A 26,357-nucleotide genomic window follows, 5' to 3' on the forward strand; every position below is an offset into this window, starting at 1 on the left:
ACGGTAAGCAAAGCTGCCCTGAGTCATGGTCTTCAAGAGAAACACAGAGAGTGCCCCTGACAAATTATTATGGGCTAATCCACACAGGAGTGCTCAAGTTAAATCAAGGAGTGATTTATTCAATGACATTATGATGATGATACACAGTAGTGGGCAGTGACCTTTCTGCTCCCAAATCTAATTTTAAGGGCCTTCATACACTTATCTTGAAGCATGAGGAGTGATATTCTGGTACTCAAAAATACTAGAAATCAAGATGTGCAGAGCCTTACTTGCAAAATATCAGACAAAGGAAAAACATGGCATCAGGAGTACAGATCAGTTCCATAGTTTATTTAGGCTTAGTTTGTGTAATTTTGGCACTTCACAAACGAGGATGCCAGAACAAGGCTGGCTGACCTGAGAGTCTGGAAACCAACGTGAACACAGAGAAGATTTGAAGTGATAAAGGAAGGTAAGAAGTGCAGAGGACTGAAGTATGAAAGACCAAAAGGTGTGATGGGCAGGTAGAGGGAGTGGATTCTGCTCCTCTACTCTGCCCTGGTGAGACCCCACCTGCAGAGCTGCCTCCAGCTCTGGGGTCCAACAGCACAGGAAGGACATGGACCTGACTGGGTTTGGTCGAGAGGAAGCCACAGAGATGCTCTGAGGGCTGGAGCCCCTCTCCTCTGGAGTCAGGCTGGGAGAGCTGGGGGTGTTCACCTGGAGAATAAAAGGCTCCAGGAACACCTATGAGTGTCTCTTCCAGGACCTAAAGAGGTTCCAAGAGAGCTGGAGAGGGACCTGGGACAAGGGATGGAGTGACAGGACAAGGAGGAATGGCTTCAAAGTGACAGAAGGCAGGGTTAAATTGGATATTGGGGAGAAATTCTTCCCTGTGAGGGTGGGGAGGCCCTGGCACAGGTTGCCCAGAGGAGCTGTGGCTGCCCCTGAATTCCTGGAAGTGTCCAAGGCCAGGTTGGCCAGGGCTTGGAGCAACCTTGGATAGTGTAAGGTGTCCCTGCCCATGGCAGGGGGGCTGGAACTGGATCATCTTTAAGGTCCCTTCAAACCTAAACTGTTCTATGGTCCTATAAAAAATAATCTATTAAAAACTACAGAAAAATAAAGATTATACAAGTAGGCAAATGTAGCAATTCACCATTTATTAGGAAACTTAAAGCCACAACAAATAATCAGCAGAATATTTGTTCCATGTGTTCCCAACTACTGATTTATGAAAAAAATGTATCTTCATAATTGTACCATTTCACTCCAACAATTCTACTGAAATTTAAAGTATCCTGATGGAACGTGCATCACTAAACTGGATAAAACATGAAAGGAAGCATTACATCTCTCTAGTCAAAAGCCTTTACTATTCATCTTACAGAATTCAATTTCTCAATTAAACAATGGTTCCAGGAAACTGTTTACAGTAGCTCAAAAGACAAAGTGAAGAGGTGAACTGAATTGTTCATATTTTGTAAATATGAAGTATTATGTCAGCAATGATTACAGCTTTGAGGATTAGTTACTTCGTGGTAATTAAGATAATTTTCTTTTCTGAAAAAAAAAAAAGTACTAATAGCAGTGAAATAGTACCATAAAATCCATAGTACCATGAAATGCAGTAAAAGCTCATTCATTGCCTTTGGTCACATGGAAGATGATAGGGAAGGCAACAACATAATTTACTTTGTTACTAGAAAATACAAAATAGTACCTTCCAGAGGACCCTGTTCCAAACACATGGGGCAGTTTCTCTGCATGAGAAGCACCAATTTGTGTATTCAGCAAGGCTGCCCCTGACTCACAAATAGGTCACCCCAGTATGCAAAGTCCATCCCAAGCCCTGCAGCTGGGACACTGAAGGATATGGCACCAGTCCTCTGCCAGCCAGCACATATTTGCCTTGGCACAGCTGCCCTGTAGGTGAAATGTGAAGACCCACCTGGGCTTTCTGACCCTCTGTCAGGTCACTGCAGTTTTTTAATTGAACCAGATGATTTAAGTATCATCCCCCACTCCCTCATCTCTCTGTGTACTAAAGTAAATTCTCCCAAACTTGCTCAAATCGTGTTCTTTGGCCGTTTGAAGAATAAATCTCCAATGTAGCCATTTCAGACCTGCCTTGCCAAGAAAAGCTGCATCATCAACCCAAATTTGTCTGAGTACAGACATGAGGCTGAGACACTTCACACACAATACCCATTTCAAGCCACTGGCAACAACAACACAGTTGCTACACCAAGCATACAAACAAAAGAATTTCCTAAGACTACTCTAAAATGAGAGAAGAATCAAGGATAAATAGCTACTTTCTTGAATTATATCCACACCACATCTCACACAGTAATAGCTCCCTTTTTAAAGAGTTATTAAGGTTTTAAGATTGATCATTTCATCAAACTTCATCAGCTCGAGTTCACTCAAGAACAGAGCCTGCCATAGTGAGAACTACCTCTTGTAATAAAGAAAACTTGACCCGATTCAAAATCTGCTCTCAAAGAAAACTGAAGTTCTGCCTGCACACCACTCACAACATCACATGGAACCTGTCAAAAGTTTCCTACTGAGCCTACAGGTTTACCAGTATGAGTAAATAAGTCCATCAACAGTGGTACACGTTGGTTTGACATTTGAGGCAGAAGAGGGGAAAGGCCAAATCTGTGTTCACTTGAGAGCTACTCAACCATGGAATTCCTTGTAGTATGAACATACTTCAAAGGGGTACACAAAGTCCATTTACAGAGACACTGCAAATGACTAAAAACACTTCAGGGCACATGTGGTTGAATGAATCAAGTGCCTGTGAATGTTCATCCAAAGACATGTCACTCCATGTGGTTACAAGAGCAGTCTGTCTGGACAAAGAACACACTGCCACAACTTGTCATGGACAGAGTGTCCCACCAAATTCACATGGGAAAGTTTGTTGATTCCACAAGTGATCCTTTAAAAGCAACAAGTGAGAAGAATGGTCCATGACAGAGATGACTCACTCTAACCTACAGCTGAAGAGATCAAGTAGTGAGAGAGCAGGAGAACCACCTTTTGTCCTCCTTGCCAGTATGATGGTTGGTGATAACCCATGAATAGATGTCCCAAGATGAGTGGATCTTACTAGAGATCTCTATACCCTTCTTCACATTCAGGCCTTATCACCCAAAATAACCCTGCAGATACACAAAAAGTACCTACTGTACTTGTTATTCCTCTAAACATACTGATTTCCAAACATGTTTGCAGCTAATACAGACATTTTTACCTGCATGCTTGTAACCACAAGAGAACATCAAACACCCCGAAGTCTTCACAAGCAGAGCAGAAGGCAAATCACAGTTTTGACCAGTTGCCATTTATCTGCTTCTGTGGTTATCTGAACTCATAACAAACCAGTGCAAGACTCCTCATCCCTGGAAGTGTTCAAGACCAGGTTGGATAGGGCTCAGAGCAACCTGGTCTAGTAGAAGGTGCCCCTGCCCATGGCAGGGGGTTGGAACAAGATAATCTTTAAGATCCCTTCCAACCCAAACCATTCCATGATTCTGTGATTAAATACTTTTCTTTAGATCTGGTTTCTTCAAACTGTTCTCAAAGTGGTTCACACGTGGAACCCACACTTTTGCAGATGAAGCTTTGTGACCTGACTGACTGAGGTAGCAGAGATGTTACTTCCCAGAGCTCATCTTCAATAAAACAGACTCTAGTAAAGCCACAGCCAGCAACAGTGCCCAAAGGACCTGAACAAACACCAGTTTGGGGGACTCCTGATTCTCCTCAGGAAGCTCCTGGCACACACACTCACTGCAGAAACCACACGTGAAAGAGGCTTGTGACTAGGCTAAGTTCTTATTCAGGTGGCAAGCAATGTGTTAGGCTGCCTTGGCCAGTGCCTCTGCTGCTGCCAAGGCTGAGATGGCAGCAGGAAAGCATTAGCATATCACATTTCTAACCTACAGGACACCAAACAATACCAAAACCTACTGAGCACAGGCACTGCTGGGTTTCTGGGGAACTCAATAAGTGCCCACACGGAGCCAGGACTAACCTGAACAAAGTGGCTCTGTGCCACCCAGCCCCACCATACAATCAGCACAGCACAATAACAGCTAAGACAGATTAAACAGCAAGTGCCACGGCCCCCTTTGGAAGTGCCACAAAATCCCAAGCTTTATGCCCTGCTCTGATGCTCTTCCTCAAACAGGTTGGTCTTGACGCAACTCCTCTGGTCTCTAAAACACAGATAAATGCCCTGATGAGGGTGGGTTGGTGAGGAAAGGAAGAGAGTCTGTATAGCCAGGACCACTTAAGACAGGCTTTCAATCCTTTAAGCACCCAGGGTCAAATAGGATTTTTAGGTTTCGTCAGTGCTACACGAAATTCAATTGTGCAACGCCAAGTGAATACACAGTATACTTTATGAAAAGCCTTCTCAACATGCTAAGCCACTTTATAAAATCTAATTAGAGCTTTCTTCATTTAACTTGCAAATGCTGAAAGCAATTATCCCACTTAAGGACTAACTTACAAAACGTTTTCAAAAAGCAACACAACGGCAGCGAGAGACAACACTGCCTCCTTGGAATAATTGATTTGTTCCTATACAGGAGAGAAAGGATTGGGACTCAGCTCCTTAGGGTAGGGGCTGCTCAAATCACTCTTTATGCCAGAATCAGCAGGCATCATCTTAGCAACAGCATCATGGCATGCTCTGCTAAGGCACAAACATGATAGCTTTCATTTTTTTGGTTTGTTTTTAAATAAATGTCCTATGAACCTCCTCTAATGTGAACATGACCTCAGGGAACCAGTTCCACTCCCCATCCCACCCTCCCAAACAAATACCGGGAGAGCTTGGTTTCTTTTGGTTATCATAACCTTTTGCAAATAAAGGGTTTTCAGTTGCAAGAAAAATCTGTTTTATTCAGACCAATCCAGATGAAAAACCTCAGGAGCAAGCCTGGACCATGTTCAAGAGTCAGGGAAATAAAAACAAAGAACAGCTGACTAATTCTCCGCTCTTGGTCCTGTAAAAGACTGAGTGGAATGTGAACACTGCCTCCAGTATAAAGTTCAAAAATAAGCGTCATGAGGTAAATGCTCTTGTCCTAAAGCAAACTAGGACGAGGACATAAAAAGACACAAACAACCTACTTTGTTTCCAGTCCTGAGTGCAGCCTGTCATGCAACAAATAGTCCCTCCTGCCTACACACAACTGCAGAGATTAATTGCTCTCATTTCCTAGTTTTGGAGTATAATTCATATCCTCCCCCCCCCCCCAAAAAAAAAAAAAAGAGAAAAAAGGGAGAGTTCCCCACAATCTTGAAAATGAAAGGAAATGCATATTATTCTTGGCATTCATTCAAGTCCATGTGCTTTAAGATTAGAGCTTGTTAGTGCTTTATCAATGGCAGTCTTCAGTCAATGCTCTCCCAAAATGTTTAAACTGAGCTGTAGCAAAGACTTGCTTTGCTCTAGATGGGCACTTAATTCAGCAAGAGAAACAACTGCAGCCATACACAACATACAAGTTACTCACAGAAGGCATTTTAAGTTTCTCATAACCTAAGGGTGCTAGAAACATAACAGAATCATTTTATCTACTGGGTTTTTTACAGTAGCATAGAGGATTTGTATGGCCCATCAGCCCACACCATGAAGCAGAAGGAGCAGAGGTTGATATATTGTTCCTATCACCCACAAAATCACCCACCACGTGCCAGGAGCACCAAGCCAGGAGAGGGAGGAGGGTCCTGCATGTTCAGTCACACAAAAGGAGCATCACAACCACGCTGATGTCCAGGGCAGCCCAGCACTGGCACGTGGCAGGGCTGAGACCCATCTCTAAGGGTTCCTTCAGCAGGCAAGACCCTCCCACAAATAGCACATCCCAGCTCCCTGCTCTGTATGATGGCAGAAATCAGTGCCACCTGATGCCATCTGATGTCCAAAACCTGACAGCTCCAGCACCAGAATTAAAAACCTTTGGATGCCACATGGGGTAGATGCTGCAAAGGGCTGAACTGGGACCTCAAACGTTCCCAGGAGCATAAGATGGAAGTTTAGCTCCAAAAAATATATCCTGGATGCTGAGTGTACACTCTATTCATGCAATTATTCTGCAAATAATCCCTGGAGGTGTTCAAGGCCAGGTTGGAAAGGGCTTGGAGCAACCTGGGATAGTGAAAGGTATCCCTGCCCATGGCAGGGGGTTGGAACTTTGTGATATTTAAGGTCCCTTCTAAGCCAAACCATTCTGTGATTTTATGATAAATGTTAATGGTCACAACTGACCAAAATAATTTCTCTAACTTTGTAAAGACTTCTTCTCCCCCCCTTGTAGGATTCTATGAACTTGCACGTTCTCAAGGAATATTATTTATAGCAGGTACAGCAGTCTTAAAAGTAAGCTGGAATATCTGTTACCTTTATAAATAGTGGCAAGAATATCACAGAATCCTAGAATGTTTTGGGTTGGAAGGGACCTTAAAGATCATCTCATTCCAACCCCCTGCCACGGGCAGGGACACCTTCCACTATCCCAGGTTGCTCCAGGCCCTGTCCAACCTGGCCTTGAACACTTCCAGGGATGGGGCAGCCACAGCTTCTCTGGGCAACCTGTTACATATAAACTATGTTCTGCCAATAAATATTTAGGGAAGTCTAATAAATAAATCAGAAACTGGCTAAAAACCACGATGCTTAAAACTCCCCAGGACCAGCACTGGAAAGCCATGGATTTACACAGTTTCTCACACAAGAGAGTTAAGTGTCTTAATGAAAATATTAGATTTGGATATAAAAAAGTTATAATTAACCATTAATAAGTCTATCCACAGCTAAGACAGAGAAGCCACCTCGGTCAGGCAGTTGACACAGTATTTGAGCTATGGTTAATCTGCTTACGGGTGCCCTCCTACAGCGATGCCACGGGATAGATTTACCAGCAAAGTCCTTTCTGGGCATCTGACTCAGACATGATGGAGCAGATTAAAGTCAGAGGCAGCTTTTAGCACACAGTTTTGTGTGCACATCTCTGTAAGGTGGGAAAACAAAACAAAACAAAAAAAATTAAACAGGATGAAGCTTTTTTTTCCCCCCCCTCCTCCCTATAAAAGCACACGCACATATGGGATAGTCCTAATTTCTCACTGTTGATTCTTGGCGGCCTTGAGCTGAGCCTTCCACGGAGAGACCTTCCCTGCTTAAATTAGAATTAAAAAAATAAATGGCCTGATGTTCTATTTTTGAAAGGCGGTTCAATGAGCTTATAAGTCAAATGATCAGGCTCAGAGATCATACGACACGATCCTTATGACAGCGCTGGATTTGATGACCCATGAGAGTCCTTCCCTTCCAGTCCTACGTAAGAATTTACTCCAAGTGTTTGCTCCATCCCTCAGGGATCAGCACAGGTTTATCACGGCTCAGCGCAGCACATGAACATTGCTGTGAAAACGGAGAGATGCTTAATGTTCTATTCCCATGAAATTGTTATTTTTTAGCCTCCCTGCCAGCCTGCCTGCAGGAATAACTCATTTCAGAGTATTTTCATAAAGGAATGAACTAGCATGTGATCTTTTGGCTTCTGATGTGCCCTGATCAAGGCACCTCTAAAGACAAAGTGTGTCCTCAGAACTGAGCTTTCCACAGCACCAACATTCTCTCCTTTGACAGCTGTACTGCACAAGCTCACCTACAGTGCAGAAACAACTTTGGCAGGTGATGCCAGTGCAGGGAGCCACATTCCTGGGCCTTCTGAGCCCTCTGCTCTCACACCAAGGTATCATCAAAGCCTTCCAGCAAGGCATAACACAGTGGATCTCATGTTGCAGTAAACCAAGACATCTTACAAGCAAGTGGAATAGTGGAAAGAGGAAAAAACTCCCAGAGCTTCAAGTATGCAAATAGTGTGAAATAATTTGTGGTCCTTCAATACTTGAAGGGAGGTTATAAAAAAGATGGAGGGAGACTTTTTACAGAAGGGGATAGTGATAGGACAAAGGGGAATGGTTTTAACCCAAAAGGGGAGACAATTAGATTAGATGTTAGGAGGAAATTCTTCACTGTGAGGGTGGTGAGGCCCTGGCACAGGTTGCCCAGAGCAGTTGTGGCTGCCACATCCCTGGAAGTGTTCAAGGCCAGGTTGGATGGGGCTTGGAGTAATCTAAGATAGTGGAAGGTGGGCCTATCCTACAACAAGGGGTGGAAGTGGATGATCTTTAAGGTCCTTCCCATCCAAACCATTCTGTGACTCTTTAATTTATTTGAAGAAGGCGACAGGAACGTGTATGAAGGTCTTGTCTAGGCTTTAGTTTACAGTCAAAAGTAAGTCATCCAGTCTAAGTGATTCAGCTTACAAATGCAAACAAGAGCAGTAGCTGAAACCTTGCAGCAGAAGGACATAAATTCTGTGCTATATCTAACAGAAGGGACAATTTACCTGCAAGCCATTAACTGCTAACACTGATGAAATGTGAAAAAAAAAAACGATAACGTCTTAAATTTTATCAAGTAAATCACAGTTTGCTCCACATCAACTGCTCAGCTTTGCTTTCAGCAACATTGATGAAATCTAAGAGATGACCCACTAGAGAACCACAGGTTTCACCAGCTCCAGGATGGGCCCTCAGGACAACGTCCCTCGTGTGCCCAGTTTAAGTAACTCCATTAACAATTGCAGGATGTTGAATGAGGTCAGTCTTGCATGAACCACAAGGTCACGCTGTCCTCTCATTACCAGCAACAATGGCCAGCAAAGGTCCAGCCAAGAGAGATTTTTCCACAGATGCTGATCCTCAGTCCCACTCACAGACCAGCAGGCTGAAAACAATTAACTAGTCCTTTATAAACTGTTTAGCCACAAAGACCAGGGTGCAGCAAGGTTACAATTTTAGAAGTTGTCTGGGTTTCTTTTTTAATTAATTGTCCTTGAAAAGCTGGTGACAGACAAACATTAAAGTCTAAATCTTCTGAGTGCCACAGGCTCTCAGATGTTTGTGACAAAGCGAAGACAGAGAGTAGTTTGCTCTCAAAGGTGTTAGAAAGTCATAGAAGTGGCTGTTTAATCTCCCAGAGCCCAACAGTTCCTGAATACCGTATCAATATGTACCAATAACAAATCCATCACATGCAAGCCTTGGAAAATTCAAGGATTAAGCCCTATTAAACACACTAAGCTCTTTCAGGTAGGTCTGAGAACCCAACACATCAATGCATCATCCATTCTGCCAGTCTCGAGACAGTCCAGAAAGCTCAAATCCCTAATTAACTCCAAAACCCAGTGGCTGAAATGCTTCAGAAGCAAGGTCCACGAAAACTTACTATACTTTCAAGCATGTAATTATGCAGAGAATTTAGTGAAGGATTTGTCAATGCTACTACTTGAGACTGCTTCCCCTGTATTACCATCTTGGGATAACTGATATTTCTTTAGGGATTTCAGTATTTGAACAGCTTGAAGAGTGTTAATGTAACAAAAGTCTCTCTCAGTGCAGCTGAAATAAGAGACTATTCCCAAGGTGAAGTCTACTGGTGTGTGAAGCCACTTTCACTTTGCTGGCAAGACAATAAGCTTTCCTCCCACCTTCTACCTCCACATACTCTCCTGTTTCTTTCAAATCCTTTTTCTTCATCCCTTCAGTGTGAAATGCTGGGGGTCCAGGGATTCCAGCTGGCTCATCTTACAGGTGCATATTTCTGTGTCTTCAAAAGCCAAAAGGATATAAATCAGAATTCCCTGTACCAGCATCAACCTCTTCACTAAATCTTGACCTGAAAATTCTGTAATACTTCAAACATTTGAATAACGTCCTCTTCCCTGAGATGGATCCGCAGCCACCCGAGCAGGACTGCACACTGCCTCATCTACAATTTACAGGGAACTGCAATATGCATTAGGATGATGCAATAATGTCCTAATAAAGTCACATAAGTAAAATAAAGTTCCATTCCAGACCAGGGATCAGAGCATTAAACTCATCATAAGCTGCAGCTGAAGTGGTGATTTTTATCGGGACATAAATGCCACAAATCAGCTCTGCCTGACGCTTCACTTCAAGGACTAAAAGCAGTTTTACTTTGCAGCTGAAGGCTTTATGATGACTTGGAAATTCAGATGTAATCTGGAGACTGGCACACACAAGTTCTGGGACTGCCAGAGTTGTGCAACCTCCAGAACACCAGGCACAATCCATTTATTTAATACTCCTTTCTCCATGAGCGTGACTTCAACACCAGCATGTGGAGGAAAGGGACCTGCACTCATTCAAACACCTGGTGTGAGGAGTAACTGAAATTTGGCTGGTTTTCTGGGCTTTTTTTCATGCTGGAAGCAAGAACTACAGGCACCTAAGTGAGGGAACTGAATAACTTAAGACCCGGAGCTGTTTTCAAATATGGATGATCTTTTCTCTAAAAAAATGTCAAAGTTAAAAAAAAAACCAAACAAACACAAATAAACCAGGGTTAAGAGGACAGAACTCCTTAGGCACATAAGGTAGCATAAGCACATAAGTTATCTTTAAAAGTTGAAAACCTTTCCAAAAAGTTTATTCTAAAATAAATAAATAAAAAACTGAGGTGCTGCTCCCTCAACGGGGTGTTTTTGCTTTAGGCTGCCTAAGTAGAAATCACTGGAGACGTCAGTCAGGCATATCTGAAAGTCTCTCTCTAACATTCTCTTGAAAGAATACTGGCTTAGAACATTTTAAAACCATTATGCTACTAAGCAGGGAGGAAAATAAGCCATTAGCCTGCGATATTTAGGATCAGCCTGGGATACTTTTCACTTGGTTCACTTCAGCATCTGCCGTCTTTGTCCCCACTTTTGTAGGCATTTGCACTATTTAGGAAGTTGGCTCCGAGGTATGTCTGCAGTATCCAAGTTTCTTTCAGGGACAGCTGCTTTCTCCCTATGTGCTTTTGTGGCACCAGGCATCTCGTTCAGCTGAGCATCTGTACAACTGGAACTGCTCAGCAGCAGGACATGGCACACTCAGTGTATTAGATCTCGAGTCCGTAAACATCACAATATTTGAAACAAAAAAAACCCTCAAGTTACTTAAAGTGTCTTCCAAACTGTATCACCATCTGTGGGAAGAAGTCAATATTTGAGACTAGTTCAATTCCTACACTTAAAACAGCACAGGGTAAAAGCCTGACATAGATAAGCTCATGTATTGCTCCATCACACCCAACAGATCAGTCACAAACTCTTACTTCTGTGGTAATATGACACTGAAAGCTTTGGGTAAATTCATCCATGTCAACAAATGTAAAGAAATGCATGCAGAGACTGGAGAAAATTTAACTGGAAATACAATAGCAGTTGAATTTCCCCCTGGCTCTCACCATCAGATCTTTCTACACTTGTCAGCTTTTACTTGCAGCATCCTGGAAAAGCACTTGGTGTTCACTGCAAACTGTCACCTCAAAATACACCCATTTTCTAGATCATTTTGAACCTACTGAACAGGAGGCACTTGTTGACCTATACTTTCTTTCATTGTGAGGAAAGATTTATCCTCTCAAGCAGTTAAACCATGACAAGACCTTCACTTTTTGAGAGAAACACAGTGTCACCTGAATTTAACCCATTGACACAATTTTCATGTCCTTCAGAGAGCTGATTTGTGAGCAGGATTTTCCCTCTGAAGAAGCCAGAATGAGGATGAGTCAACATACTGTATTTACAAATAAGCACCACAGAAGGTACCAGTTGATGTAGTGACACTGTTTGAAGGAAGATCCCCCATCTCTTGTCTCCAGAAAATCCTAAAACAAGGTACAAGAATGGCAGTGCCATACAAAGTATGTCAACATCATCCTTGCTTTAGTCTCATTTATCTCATCTCTAGAGGCATCAATATCCCTCAGCATCTTGATCCTATTTCAAAATCCACATGATTATCAATTTACACCAAAGGAAGTTTTTCCTAGACTTAAAACTCTCCTCCTGTGCTGAATTTCACTAAATTACTCTTCAAAAGAGAAAGTTGCTGCTTGGAAACCAGAAATATTAGACGCCAAAACACACACATTAAGTTTCTCTATTAACTGACACTGGCCTAGAATCAAAATGCCCAAGGAATGACAAGGTTTGTTTTTTCAAAACTATTTATTTCCTAGTCCTGAAAAGGTCTGCTGATATACAACCTCTAATAAACCTCAGAGACAACGGCATTTGTCACAACATTCCCCCTGGTTTGGGGTAAAAAACTTTAAAGGCTCAAACTAAACATGTTTTAGCTGTGCCTCGTGCCAACTGATTCAGAGAGTTGTCACAGACCCCACAGAGGAGACAGAAGTTGAGGGTAAGTTGAGAGGTCCTGAGATGCTCCATGGAGCATCTCCTTGGAAGGATGCAGGCTTGAGGAAGGTCTGGAGCACAAGTCTGATGAGGAGTGGCTGAGGGAGCTGGGGGTTGCTCAGCCTGGAGAAAAGGAGGTTCAGAGGGGACCTTCTTGCTCTCTGCAACTCCCTGACAGGAAGGGGGAGCCAGGTGGGGGTCAGGCTCTACTCCCAGGGAACAAGGGACAGGACAAGAGCAAACAGCCTCAAGTTGTGCCAGAAGAGGTTTAGATTGGATATAAGGGAAAAATTCTTCACTGAAAGGGTTGTCAAGCACTGGCACAGCTGCCCAGGGGAGGGGTGGAGTCCCCATTCCTGGAGGGATTTAGAAGCCATGTGGATGCAGCACTTGGGGACAGGGGTCAGTGGTGGTCTTGGCAGTGCTGGGTTGACAGTTGGAGATGATGGTCTTAGAAGGCTTTTCCAACCTAAACTATTCAATGATTCTGTGAAAAACAGTTATGGAAAATTAGCTTTGATGGTCTGTTAAAAAAGACAAATGCAACAACAGGTGACAAAGAGAGACCTCACTGGCAAATTTTGAAAAACAGTAGCAAAAGTGTACACTAAAGTCACACAACCTTTTCAAGATGCATTGCAACAGAAGCTCTGGTACCATTATCCCAAAAGCATTCCTGTGCATTATCCCCACAATAACATTGGATAAGACACAATTTTTACCATATTCTGTTCTTGCCCAAGCTTAAATTATTGAATGCCTAATTTAACCACTGTCACTGATTAATTAGAACAAAAGAGCCAGAAGTAGAACCAGCACAATACAACAAAACAGCAATATTAAGCTCTACTGGAATCTACCTTGAATATTTTTTAAAATTCCACGTCAACAGACATTTCCTTTTTGCAAATTGTTTGTGAACAGTTTACGTCCCTATTAGAGAAACATCTGGAGGTTTTGTTTTTGAATTTTCTTCTCAGCATTTGAGATTGACCTTTTCATTTCTAAATCAGGTTTTACCCAGATTTTTTTGGGGGGGGAAAAATAAAAAAAAAAAAAACGACAAGAACAAAAAAAGCCACACACACAAAAAAGAAAAAAAAAAAAAAAGACAAAGCACCCCACTGCTGGCTTCCAAGCACTGTATCTCAGTAGGTCACGAAACCCCTGGACTGTGGCTCAGCAGGTCTCCTTCTGAACAACACTGCAGATCATATCACAGAATCATGGAATGGTTTGGGTTGGAAGGACCTTACAGGTCATCTAAGTTGCAACTCCCTGCCATGGGCAGGGACACCTCCCACTAGACCACATTGCTCCAAGCTCCATCCAACCTGGCCTTGAACACTTCCAGGGATGCAGCAGCCACAGTTTCTCCGGGCAACCTGTCAAACCATGACAGCCAGGGCCCCCCCACCCTCACAGGGAAGAATTTCTTCCCAATATCCCTTTAAAACCTACTCTCTTTCAGTTTAAACTCATTCCCCCTTGTCCTGTCACTACATGCCCTTGCCCCAAGTCCCTCTCTGGCTCTCTCAGAGCCTCTTTAGGCCCTGGAAGGGACTCTCAGGTCTCCCTGGAGCCTTTTATTTTCCAGGTGAACACCCCCAGCTCTCCCAGCCTGGCTCCAGAGCAGAGGGGGTCCAGTCCTTGGAGCATCTCTGTGGCCTCCTCTGGACTCACTCCAGCAGCTTCTGATGTTGGTCCCCCAGAGCTGGAGGCAGCTCTGCAGGTGGGGTCTCACCAGGGCAGAGCAGAGGGCCAGAATCCCCTCCCTTGGTGCAGCCCAGGATGTGACTGAGCTTTTTGGGCTGTGAGTGCACACAGTCGAGATATGTTGAGCTTCTCCTCCACCAACACCCCTCCCAAGGTGTTCTTCTCAGAGTTGCTCTTAATCCATTCTCTGCTCAGTCTCTATTTGTTCCTGGGATTGCCCCAGTCCACATCCAGGACCTTGCACTTGGCCTTGCTGAACTCCACGGGCCCACCTCTCAAGCTTGTCACAAAGAGTCCTTATAGAATTCCCCTTCTAAAGTCACCCCCATTGCTTCACACTTTTCTCTTTTAAGTACATCCTCAATACATTCAACTATCCTCCACTCTTTAAAAATTCCTCTATCTTCCTTCCTCTCACTCCTAGACCCTTCCCATCTTCCATTTGGGTTTCCTGATCTTCCATTACACCCTGTAACTTTTTTCCCTCCAAAATCCCTTTATAGCCTCTTCATTGTATCAGCTCACATCTCTTCTACTGTGTCTCCTCCACAACCCTCCTTCTGTGTATCCCTCCTTCCTCCCAACCTGGTGTCAGCCCTGCTAGAGTCAGGCCTGAGGAACTTGAGGTGAAACCATCCCAGCCAGACCTTCTAAGCTTTACAGAAACTCAACTTGACGCAGCAGGACCCCAGTAAGAAAGGAAATGAATCCCTTAAACACCAGACTGACCCACACTGGTTTGTGCAGGAAGAAAACACAGTAACCCCTTTTCAGGAAGGCCCTATTTCATTCCATCCTGAGCACAACAAATGTATGTACTAAACAGTACATAAATATAAAAATTTTACCTTTACACATCTCTGTTACGACAGAAGTCAAGAGTATCACGTTCAGTTTTGTTACTGCCCATTTTGTAAAGGATGTTACAAAACAGATTTGAAGGCAACAGGAAGTGCCTCACTGTGAGATTTTATTTTTTTTTTTTCAGCACAGGCTCTTTGTCCTACTTGACTGCAACCTCTAAAAACCTTTGCTGGGGAAAAAAATGACAATATTAAAGAGTTATTTAATCTCGTACGGAAGCTCACAAAATTAGCCATGACAAGAAACTGGGAAAACACAAATGAGAAATGAGACATTTTTACACTTTTTTTTTTTCAAATAGTTGAAGAAATTAACTCATGAATTTCTCAAAAAGTGATGGATTCTTGAATTTTTCCACACCCTCACGAAGAGGTTGCAAGAATCTCCTGAAGTTATGCTCTGACAAAACAAGTAACGAACTCAAGACACAATAACGACACAAAACTTGGACATTTCACAGTGCACAGTAAAATGAACTGTAGAAGCCAAAGTTCTTGGACTTTTTTTTTTTTTGTTACCTCCTATAACCCAAGCTACATTCATTTCAGTTTTCATACGTCAAACACTGAGCAAAACGGGCCAAAGAAAATGGCCCAAATTAATTCCACGAAAGCTCTTGGGGTTGTGTAGCCTTTGGCTGTTACCCCTGTTCTCTAGAATTCCATCCATTAGTTGTCCCTTTCGACTCGTTTTTTGACAGAAGCTAAAAAAATAAACAATTTGTTTCTGAAGCTCAACACCAGCATCGGGTCTGAGAGGTTTCTTACCAAGTTCTTCTTGGAACCTTCTAGTGGGGGGTGTCCCTGCCCATGGCAGGAGGGTTGGAACTGGATGATCTTTAAGGTCCCTTCCAACCCAAACCATCCTGTGATTCTGTGATAAGTCTGGTTGTTCAGCCATATAAAATTACTTAACTCATGTTCCACTCGCTGAGCTGATTTTTTGGCCGATCGTTCTGCTTTTGAGAAACAAACCTTTCCCCTCCAGGAATCTTAACACTTCAAAGCCACAGCCAGCTCACATTTTCCCCATGTAAGCATTTCAAAAGTCTTCAGAACTTGAAGGTCTGAACTCTGTGGCTCTCACTGCAGCTGCACTTCAACACAAGCACTTCAGAAGGGGTACTTTCCCGGGTAACAACTCATGTATTTTTAACATTATGGATGTTTGCAGAACTTACCTCTTTCTCAGTATCCCTGGATATGCAGGTCCACTGGTTTTCCTTCACACTGTACGCCCAGAAATCAGCCAGATCCTGAGTTCCATCCCAGCCACCAAACAAATAAACAGTTTCTGTCAAAAAAAAGGAAGGACATGTTAATGTTATCTGAAGAAAACATCTTTAAACAGGTCAATACCTACAAAACACCTGTGACAAACAGACAAACTATCAGAAGAGTAATTTAACCAATTTTTACTTAAAACGCTGTTCCTTTTTGAACAGAACCAGTCACCAAGACAAAGAAATGTGGTTTGGTTTAGTAATGGAAGTTTTTAAGATTGATAGTCAGCCAGTTCTCAGAGTCATTTTCTATTTCTACATTTACATAAGAGGCAATCAAACCCACAGCCTTCTGATTAAAATTCCAGACAGACAAATGAACAATATTTAACATTTTGGATCCTGTGCACTTAGTCTATCAATGACATCTCAGCTTGTACCCTGTCTGGTGCAAGATTTATACATCACCAAGACTTCTGAGATAGGAGCAGCAAAGTTTTTCTCTTTAGTCTATCCCTTAGAAAGAAAAATTTACTTCAATTATGAAATCCTCTTGAAGGGAAAAGCCTTGCATAAAGGAACTTACCTGATGGCACAAAAGCAAGTAAGTAGAAGAGTTAAAGTCAGTGTTTCAGGCCTGTCACCTCAAACCCACAACTGCTCCATGCACAGCAAGACCAAAGGATTCTCAGACTCACCGATAAAACCAGATGAAGCCTCTGAACAGGGGAAGTGTTTAAGAAAAGTCTCTGTTCTGCCATAGAGAGATAACTAAACTGCTCCCATTATAGAAACATCACTATCTAGTCTCAAATGCTGAAAATACTTCATTTTTGGACTGCATTAAAACATAACACAAAGCCAAGTCCAAGAAGAACAAGCCCCTCAAGACCTGTAGAGCTTTGAAAAAGTCCTTTAAAATCCACAAACCACTCCTATTATGGAGGTAATGGCCAATTTTTAATCCAACACCAATTAAACAGCAGAGTTAGAAGCAGGATTACAAAATAGGACCAGTCCCTGACCCTTACCTACCATCAGGATAGTGGTCATCACCATGGAAAGGTTACCCTGGTTCATTAACTTTAATTACCCTTCCTCCTGGACTCAGGGCTCCCAGTGTTCCCTGCAAAGAGCAGGTCCCTTTGTGCACATAAATTCTCACAGCTCACAAAACCCACATCACCACAACAGCTTCATTGATAGCTGAGAAAAATAAAAGATTTGGCACGGGCTAAATATCCTCCTGGGGCCTTGCCAAAACGTCAGGCCTGCCTGGAAAGGCTTTGTTGGCTCACATGAAATTTAATAGCAAACCTGAATGAATCTGATGAAAACTCAGCTTCTGAGAGTTACCTACACCAAGCTGACAGAGTGAAACAGCCCGTGAGCAGTGAGGGAGGAGCACAACCACCCAGCTGGTGCCACCAAGAGCATCCCCAGAGTGACACTGGGAACACAAGGGGACACCACCACTGTGCCAGGCTCCATTTCCATCATGATGGAAAACTGTAGCTCACGCCAAAGAAAGGTTCCATCACTATCTAGACCCAGTGACTACCATTTTTTGGTTTTATGCCTTACTGCAGAGCTATATACATATTTTATAAGAAGTTTCTGTACTGAAAAGGAGCATTTTTTTAATGTATAAATGCAACAGTTGCTGGTTACGTCAAGAAAATAATTTTTCATAGTTCTCCTAAATTTTGCAATGGTTCTCCCATGTTATAAGGAAAAAGTTAGTTGTTTGGTGTTATTCAGAGATTGGTTTTAGTTGTTTGGTTTTATTCAGAGATCGGTTTTAGTTGGTTGATTTTCAAATTTTTTTCGATTTCAAATTTTTTTTTAAAGTCAGACTTCAGTATGTTCCCCCACCAGAATCACCCTTCTGTTCTACCTGTTAATTCAGATTTTATGGGAGGGTTATTTTTCCGCCTTGTATGCAGAGATCCAACCAGGACAGATCCAGGATGTAATTCCCACCTCACCAACATATCAGCAAATACTCAAAAGAAGAGGGCAGACACCACAAACTCCAGACACAGGAGAGGGGCAGCCAGAAGGGAGCCCAGGAATCTCACACCAATATAACTATTCCTACTCTGGCAGCACTGGGGAACTCAAGGAGGAGAGGATTTCTCCCTCTGTATCCAAGCAATGTGTAACACAGCAATATTGTTGCTGCTTTATTAAAGCAAGTCTCTATTCTGCTTCAGGGACAGAGAAGAATTTTCAAACCTACCTGCAAGGCAACAAGAAAAAACATGAAAGCAATTATATTTACCCAAAGCTTTCACCAGCTACGTTTAGGAAGTCAAATTTCTCCTCCAGCATTTTCACCGTATTTCCTCCACATTTATTTCTGAATACAAATTGAACACTTTGAATTAAATATGCTCTGTGGATATTTCTAAACTGCTTGCTCAGACAAAAATGTTTCTGTAATATCTGAATTCTTCTCCTCCCTTACTGTCTGGATGACTAAAGGGTGCCAGGGCACTCCTCAAATTAGAGGACACATGTTCCCAGAATTCAACATATTTCCTGTCCATCTCTCATTAATTTTTATTTTTCAGACAAGTATGTAAAGTATCCTTCTCTAACCCCTGTGAAATACTAAATATCCTGGGGCAGCTTCAGTCCAGGTTCAACTCGTGTTCTCCAAGAGGGTTGTCTGTTAACTCCACCTTCTCCATGTGATGAAATCTTGGGTGGGATTTTGGTACAGTGGGTCTCCCTCATCTCACCAGGGTGTTTGTTATATGGCAAATTGCTCTGGCCAGGCTGACAAAAGCTGCTTGGTGTGCCTGAGCCTCCCTTTTTACCTTCTAATACACAGGCACAGCGAATACATTCCAATCTTGGTGACATATCTAACTACATGCTTTAGTCAAATGGTATCTCCATGTGTCTGCTAGAACAGTTCTCCATGAAATATGAAAGAATTATGGACCTACAACACCTCTGCAAGTCATCTGATCCATCAGTCACCTCCCAAACTTCTCACAGCAGGACCAGGCTGCACAGGGAATTACTTAGTTAAACTCTGAGTATCTCCAAGGATGGATATTTCAGTCTCAGATCTGCTGCAATGACTGATTATCTTCATTACATTTTTTTTATTCCTAATATCTGGAATATGGAGTTTCCCATCCTGCTCTTCATCCTATCCTTCTGCCCCCCCCTGCCCCAAAATGAGCGTGGCCACCTCCATGCCCCCACCAGCTACATGAAGACAGCTCTGAGACCCTCCCACAAACCTTTTTTCTACCAGCTGCAAAAAAGCAGCTCCCAAAGCATCTCCTCACACATCACAGGCTCCAGCCCTGGCCACCTTGGTGGTTCTTCAGTGACTCTCAGTTTGACACAATCCTTATGGTCCCAGAGAGTTCAAACTGGGCACAGGAACACTCCAGATGTGGCCTTGAGGACCAAAGAGAGGAACATCCCCCTCCTTAACCTGCTGGCCATGTTCCTGCTGACACAGCCCAGTAGGAGGTTGGTTTTCATCACCACAAGGACACACCACTGGTATCTCAAAAGCTTTCTATGAAAAGACATCACTTCCCCATGCAGAACCACAGATTCAGTCATGTGCCAGCAGCACTGTCCACTTTGTCAGGGGCACTTAGAGCACAAATGTAAAACCAGACCCAAATTTCTGTGCAGTATCACACCCCTCGGTTTCTGAGCCACAGTTCAGCAGAGATGTTGGCTGGATCCAAGTTTTTTTTTCAGGCTAGGCATGGAGTCTTCCTCTCAAATGTGAAAGCACCACGAAGTTGAGTAACCTCCAGGATTCAGCAGCTGTTTGTGTTTCAGAGCTTAGAAGCCATCTGTGTTTTGTTTCAGAGATCCCTTCATCTTGTACACAAGTCCTGTCTTTAAATATCTTATGGATAACAGTGTTTTCCTCAGGCAAAACAGCATCCTTCATGTCTGCTGCTCTCTCTTCATCTTTTTCATCTTTCCATGCTGCTTTTGAACCAGCCTTGTCGTCTCCACTGTGCTGCCCACACATACCATGGGCACGCTGGGCCCAGGGCTCTGCATCTCCCTGTGTTCCCAACCTACAGCTTTCTTCTCCCTTATCCAACAAAAGGAGGAAAACAAAACTCCTTCCAGCAAAAGGAAAAGCAAAATAACGTACAAACAAAATTAGAGCAGTCGCACTTCAGTGAGTGAACAGAGGTAACAAATCGATAAACACCATCCCACTAATATTTTCCCCTCAAAAAACTGTTTCACTTGCCAAAAAGAAGAGAAATGGGGACCCAAGGAAATCATCCTGGTTGTTTTGCTATTGTTTCTACAACAGGCTCATTGGAAAACTTCAGCAGGCTTTAGTTTAATGAACTGAAAGCTGGAAGTTGAAAAAAGAAGGACATAACACAAGATTTTTTTTTTAAACCAGGATTATTTCTATATAGTCTATAATTCTGTTACCAAAATAAATTATGTATCTTTATGGACTGCACTGTGATTTGCACAAAACTGTGCCTGTCCTATGAGGGCAGAGGAGATCAATTCCACCTTTTCTATGGAATTATAACCCAAATCTCCAAAACACAGCACATGTATTGCTCTAAAATACTGATGTTATTCCTGAAAGCTTGAATTTGGCAACTCACTTTCTTTGGCATTCCCACTTTCTTCCAGAATAAGCACTGGAATTTTGAAATGTGTGCCATATCTGAACTATAAAGAGGCCTGGGAGGGCAGACTCAAAGTTCTGTTAACAAAGTACCAATGCCAGATCCCAACATCCTCATCCAAAACCGCATTAGGGCTCAATGCCCCTGGGAACACAGTTCCACACACAAGCCTGTGTTTTACTGCTCAAGTATTTCACCAGGGCCTACATAAACAGCCTTCCATGACTGACATTCAGCACACACCACTGTGTTCCTGTGTAATTTTGGGGTTGTTTGGAGGATACTTTTGTTTTAATTTATGTACCTGGATTGTGACCCAGGTCACAATAACCTCCAGGACCCAATTACCTCCCCCCTTCCTTGTATAAAAGCACAGAGAACTCTCCAGTTTCCTAAAGGGAGAACTCCATGAGACATGGACCTTGCAGGAAAAAGCAGGAATAACATAAGCCTTCTGTTTTCATTTAGATGCCAGAGCTTTCAAGTACCTAAGAGTGGTCTCAGCTCTAGTTTATGTTTCTGCACGTGGCTACCAAACCCAACCTCCTAATTCTGCCATCCAGAGTCATTCCAGTCTTGAGTGTTAATATCATGGAGGGTATTATGAGAACCAGTAACTCTTCACTTTTAATTTATTTTTTATGTAAGAAGACAAAACATGCTAAAAGGCAGCTTAGACCAAGTTAAACTATGTTCTACCTGAAACTTATAAACAGAGTCTCAGTGACTCAATGCACCATCAGGAACGTAAGATCCAGCTCAGCTGCTTCCCAATCCATATCCTCTATCCCAACACCAACACATGCATCCAGCAGGCTCAGTGCTATTTACCAAACTAAAATTAAACATATTTTTGTAGTCAGCAATAACTGGTTAGTATTTCCTTGAGGTTAATCAAAACACAGAACCACTTGTAGCTACAGCAGGTCTGGCCATCAGAGAAGGAAATTTGCTTCCAACACCTGATATGAAACTTCACAATCTCCTTAGAAGTATGATTTTGGTGTTTCACTTCATTTCCAAAACATTGAAACTGAAGAAAACACTCGTTTTTGAGAAGTACCTCACCTCTCTAACAAGGAGCGCAAAGTGAGATGATTTTTCAGTTGCCAAAGAGGAAAAAAAAAACCACAACTCAGTAAGTGTGTGGGTAAGGCAGGGAGGATGCCTTTGAAGGAAAGAGCACACCACTGCTCCTTTTTCCATTAACACTGGATTTGCTCAAGGTTAGCCAGGAAGCTTTACAGCTCCAGTCTGTAAAACACATCCTGACATAACTGGCTCAATTCCCACCAGTTCATTAAATACTACCTATATTCAAAAGGAAAACTCCAGCAATCACCAGTGGCTGGTTTTAAGGATAACAGCCCCAAGAACTCCCCCTGGCCTGTTATGACCCAAACTAAATGGCAATACTTATAATCTCAAAAACATTTTGGCTTGTACAAGCCTCAGTGGACCTGGATGCAAAACTAAGAGCAACCTCCCAAACAGCCCACAGAGAAACTTTGGGAAGGTATCCCACCACCACTGGACAGAGCTGCAGGAAGAAAGGGCCAGCATGAGAGGGGGAGATCCAGCTCTCCCACACTGGGACTCCACCCCTGTGGGTGCTCTCCAGCCACTTTTGTGCAGTTGAAAAAAAAAAATATGTATATAGACAGATGGTTTTTATTGCCTTATTAAAACAGAGTGAAAGGTGAAGTCCAAGGCAGATCTTACAAGGGCTTAAGAAAACCAACAGCAATGGGAAGGAAGGCTCACACTACCAGGGATATATTATTTTCACAGGGTCTGATGGACTATCATTTCCAAGTTAAGGATCACATTACTTCCAAGCTCTAGTGAAACACTCACTGTCTACTTATTCCCGAGGCCACTAGGGAGCGTTCCCAGCCTCTTTGTAGGGAAACACCAGCGATCCTCCAGCAGCGTTTTGTTCTAAATCAATCTCAAACCTCTCCCACCAAAAAAAAAAAAAAAAGTTTGCTTTCATACACAAAATAACTCGAGTGCTTCCTCCAGAGTTCTAACTACACTCTGAGCACAAGCCAGAGACTGCAGCTACATTTTTGCTTGTTCACTATGACTTAGCAAATTACTCCTGAAGGTGCTGCCCTGTCACATGCTCCGGTCCCGTCCGTGTGACCACAACAGATACAGTCACGGGCACTTTTCTGCCAACGCCCTCCATGCCACCCTATATTCCTCTCCATTAATCACACCCTGATCTTGTTTCTCCTTTCCCCAGAACAATCCTCTCACTCATACAGCAAAGACTCAGGCAGATGCTTTCCTTACTTTAGCAAGGGCTGATGTGCCACGGGAGTCTGATTAAATTAAGGCAAGACAAAGATACATAAAGTTATGGAGAACAACTATCACTGGAACTGTTACTGATACACAGCCCCCTTTCTTTTCTCTGCAGGTTCTCTGAAGCAGAGGTTGAACCATTCTTTATACTGCTACAAGAAACATTTTTGTAAAAAAAGTCTAACAAATTATATTTAACAGGAGTTTCTTGCACACTGTGGAAATTAGAAGTCACTCCAACCAAAATACAAAGAATGTTTCAACACATCAGATCTATTGCTTGAGCTCTATTCCAAAGAGCACAGCCTGTAGCAGACAAGGGAAATTACTATCCTTAATTTCTCTTTTCTTGTTTGAGTTCCTGTTCTAAGAAGGTAGGAGGGACAAAAAATAAAAACCAATTGTTCTTGGTTTCTTAGTTAAGCCAAAGCAATGGCTAAGGCATAACAGAGAATTAATAGGGAAGAAGGGGTGGGAAAGGCAGTTGGAATATAGTTCCAGAGAAAAAGTAGAGTATTAAATCCAGCTATTAGAAAGTGCAATTTTTTTGCCTCAAAACCTGAAAAAAAAGAACCTCAAAACCTGGAAAACAGAGGATTAAATAATTAAGTTAATTAAGAAATGCAACAATTACTCACCTGTCTGCACATCTATAACCATCTGATGGCCACCTCTCATCCCTGGTCGACTGTCTTCCCCATCACCTTCAAAAAAGAAGGAGGAGAGGATTTTCTATTATGAGATTTTTAAACCAAGGAAAGGTACAACCTCAATACAGAAGCAGAGCAACTTAGTAACTCACTCTTCTTTAAGCATTACCTCAAAGCTTTCATTAGCTTAACACTTTTCCCAGGTAATATTCTTCTGTGCGTTATAAAACTGTAAGAAGTTTTATAACAAGTTATCTGGTGACTGACAGTACAGAGAGCAAAAGTTTATACTCTCCTGCAACTCTGAGTACCTTGGAAAGGAACTCCAGAGTTCCTGGAGCCACACAGGGGCTCACAAAAGAGCTCTGAGCCTTCCCTCCAGCTCTCCAGCAGTCAGGACACAGTCAGCCTTTGGTTCCTCTTCCCTCTCTCCCCACCTGAGAGCTGCCTGAGGGCTGACCTGTGAGAACAGACACTCAACTGACAGGGTAATGAACCCCCGGGATGGGAGCAAGGAGGTGATGGAGAGACACAGCACAGTTGCCTTTGCAACAGTCATCCTCACACATAAGGGAATCCCAACTGTCCCATTAAAGCTGCTTTCCAACCTCCTTAGGTATCTTAAGCTTTCAGGACAGGTGTCATCCACGGGAAGCAACACTAGCAAGATAACCCGTGTTCTGTTGGAAGAGAAACCTGTTTGTATTCCTGATAACCCTTCCCAAGGGGTTTGGGGACACTGCTCTACATTTGGCAGTTGTCACCTTGGATCCTACATTTGCTGTGTGACAGTGAGTTCTGTACTCTGTAGTCAAGGATCCTGCTACAAGTCTGGTTTTTGCCTTGAGAACAACAGAGAAAGATTTTGCAGTTTACATTTACTACATAACACACAAAGACTTCAAAAGATCTCATTCAAAACACGCCCTGTTCAGACAATGTATTTATTTGTCACTCTTGGCTTTGAGTTTGAGTCAATTCCATTCATTAAATCCAGTACCACAGATAACTGGTCTCATGTTTAACCTATATCCTGAGATTTGGTACTGAAGTGATGACCTGTCCTTGAAGTCACTGCAAGTATTCCTGCAGTCTTCCTTACTCAACCAGAGACCAGGCTGCATTTCACTGACTCTGCAGACAAATGCAACTTTTTCACAGAAAAAACCATTCCCTAGAAAACCTGTCCCAGAGGAGCCTTTCTTGCATCAGCATCATTTTCTTGCTCAATATTCTCAAAGGAACAAGACAGAACTCACATACTGCCAGTTCTATCTTAAGAAATGTCCTTACCTTTGGTGCTTTTGGGGATAATCTGCCCCCAGCGAGGTTTGTACTCTTGCTGACTGATATACTGATTGAATAAGCCATCTGCAAAACAAAAATGTTGCTGGATAAAGCATTTATACTTCCATTATAGCAAAATCACTTTTCATGTGGGTAACTTCAGCCTTACTCAAGCCAGTTTGCCACTCCAAAGCCTTCACGTTCAGTGAATGTGCCATTTATATGTCAGTTAGTTTGTTCAACTTTTGTTAGTTTGTTAAACTTTTGTTAGTTTGTTAATGAACTAAATGTGAAAGCACTAAAATAAAAAGAATACTTGCTACTAGATCAATCAGGAATTATCCAGTTTGCCTGCCAGGTCATGCCAAGTGTCTATAAATCTCCAGTGTGGTGTATTTAATTAAGAATAGAATCCCTACCCCTTATTTAAGCAAAAAGGAAAGTTGCCAGTGCATATAAAATTCAACCATTTTAGTCCATGTGAAGTTAAAACTAGGTCAGACAGCATCTCTGGAGCTTCATCTGAGAAGAAAAGGGAAGCAAAGCAGATTGTTTAAATGCTCCGATATGGGACAAACGGGCACTGGATGAAAAACAAAATAATAGTTTACATTTTCTTCAGGGAGTTAAGCAAGAAGAGAAACAGAAGATGTGTCAGGTCACGGGGCAGATATGCCAACTGCAGCATTTTGGTGAGAAACACCAACTCCAGCACTTTATCCACAATTCCCCTTGTGCTTTTCTCTCCCCTGGTACACCTTCCACACGCCACCTCTTCAGCATCCAGAGGCCAGCTCCTAATTCTGGTTCTAGGTTATCAGCCTATCACATAAGCATTCATCTTTTGAAAAAAGAGATTCAAAACACCCATGCCCTCCAGGACTGTTCTTCAGTCTGGGAAGGGCTTGGCAAACCTCTGGGGAACTTGGTGCTGCTGATCTTCAAATGTCTCCTCTAAAAAAGCCACCTCACCTTCTGCAGGCACAACCAACTATCAGACAGCACTGCTGTCCTGGCTGCATCCCACCCACCACCTCAACACACAAGCCCTTCCTGACAAGTGTCTGTGCTGCATTTATGCATTGCCTGAAAAAAAGAAGGGAGTTCAGGCAACCAACATCAAATAGTTTTTAGTTCTTTTGACCACAGTAATTTCGGCTTTGAGGTAAGAGTTTAACAGATGATGGATGCCTCTGTTTATTTATAGAATGATCCTTACTGAACACATCCCTATTTATTTACAAAAAGGTAAAAATCTTTGCTAAGCATGACACAAGGTTCAGAGAATATTTTAAAGTGTTTCCTGGCATCCTGTAGTTTGTCGTGACTGAAATCCAGGTTTTAATTAACCCCA

At 42.6% G+C, this 26,357-nt stretch overlaps 1 protein-coding gene across 1 annotated transcript in view; it reads right to left on the bottom strand.

Annotated features, from left to right (window-relative positions):
- MKLN1 (muskelin 1) overlaps positions 1-26,357 on the bottom strand; it is a 94,045-nt gene that overhangs the window by 28,167 nt on the left and 39,521 nt on the right. Inside the window, exons 7-9 of the mRNA XM_027665964.1 lie at positions 25,010-25,087; positions 23,705-23,770; positions 16,057-16,169 (exon numbers count right to left, since the gene is read on the bottom strand). Coding sequence (XP_027521765.1) covers positions 16,057-16,169; positions 23,705-23,770; positions 25,010-25,087 — 257 coding nt within the window. The remainder of the gene's footprint in view (positions 1-16,056; positions 16,170-23,704; positions 23,771-25,009; positions 25,088-26,357) is intronic.

This window comes from Corapipo altera, unplaced genomic scaffold, assembly GCF_003945725.1.
Source record: "Corapipo altera isolate COAL_440 unplaced genomic scaffold, ASM394572v1 178, whole genome shotgun sequence".
NCBI lineage: Eukaryota > Metazoa > Chordata > Aves > Passeriformes > Pipridae > Corapipo > Corapipo altera.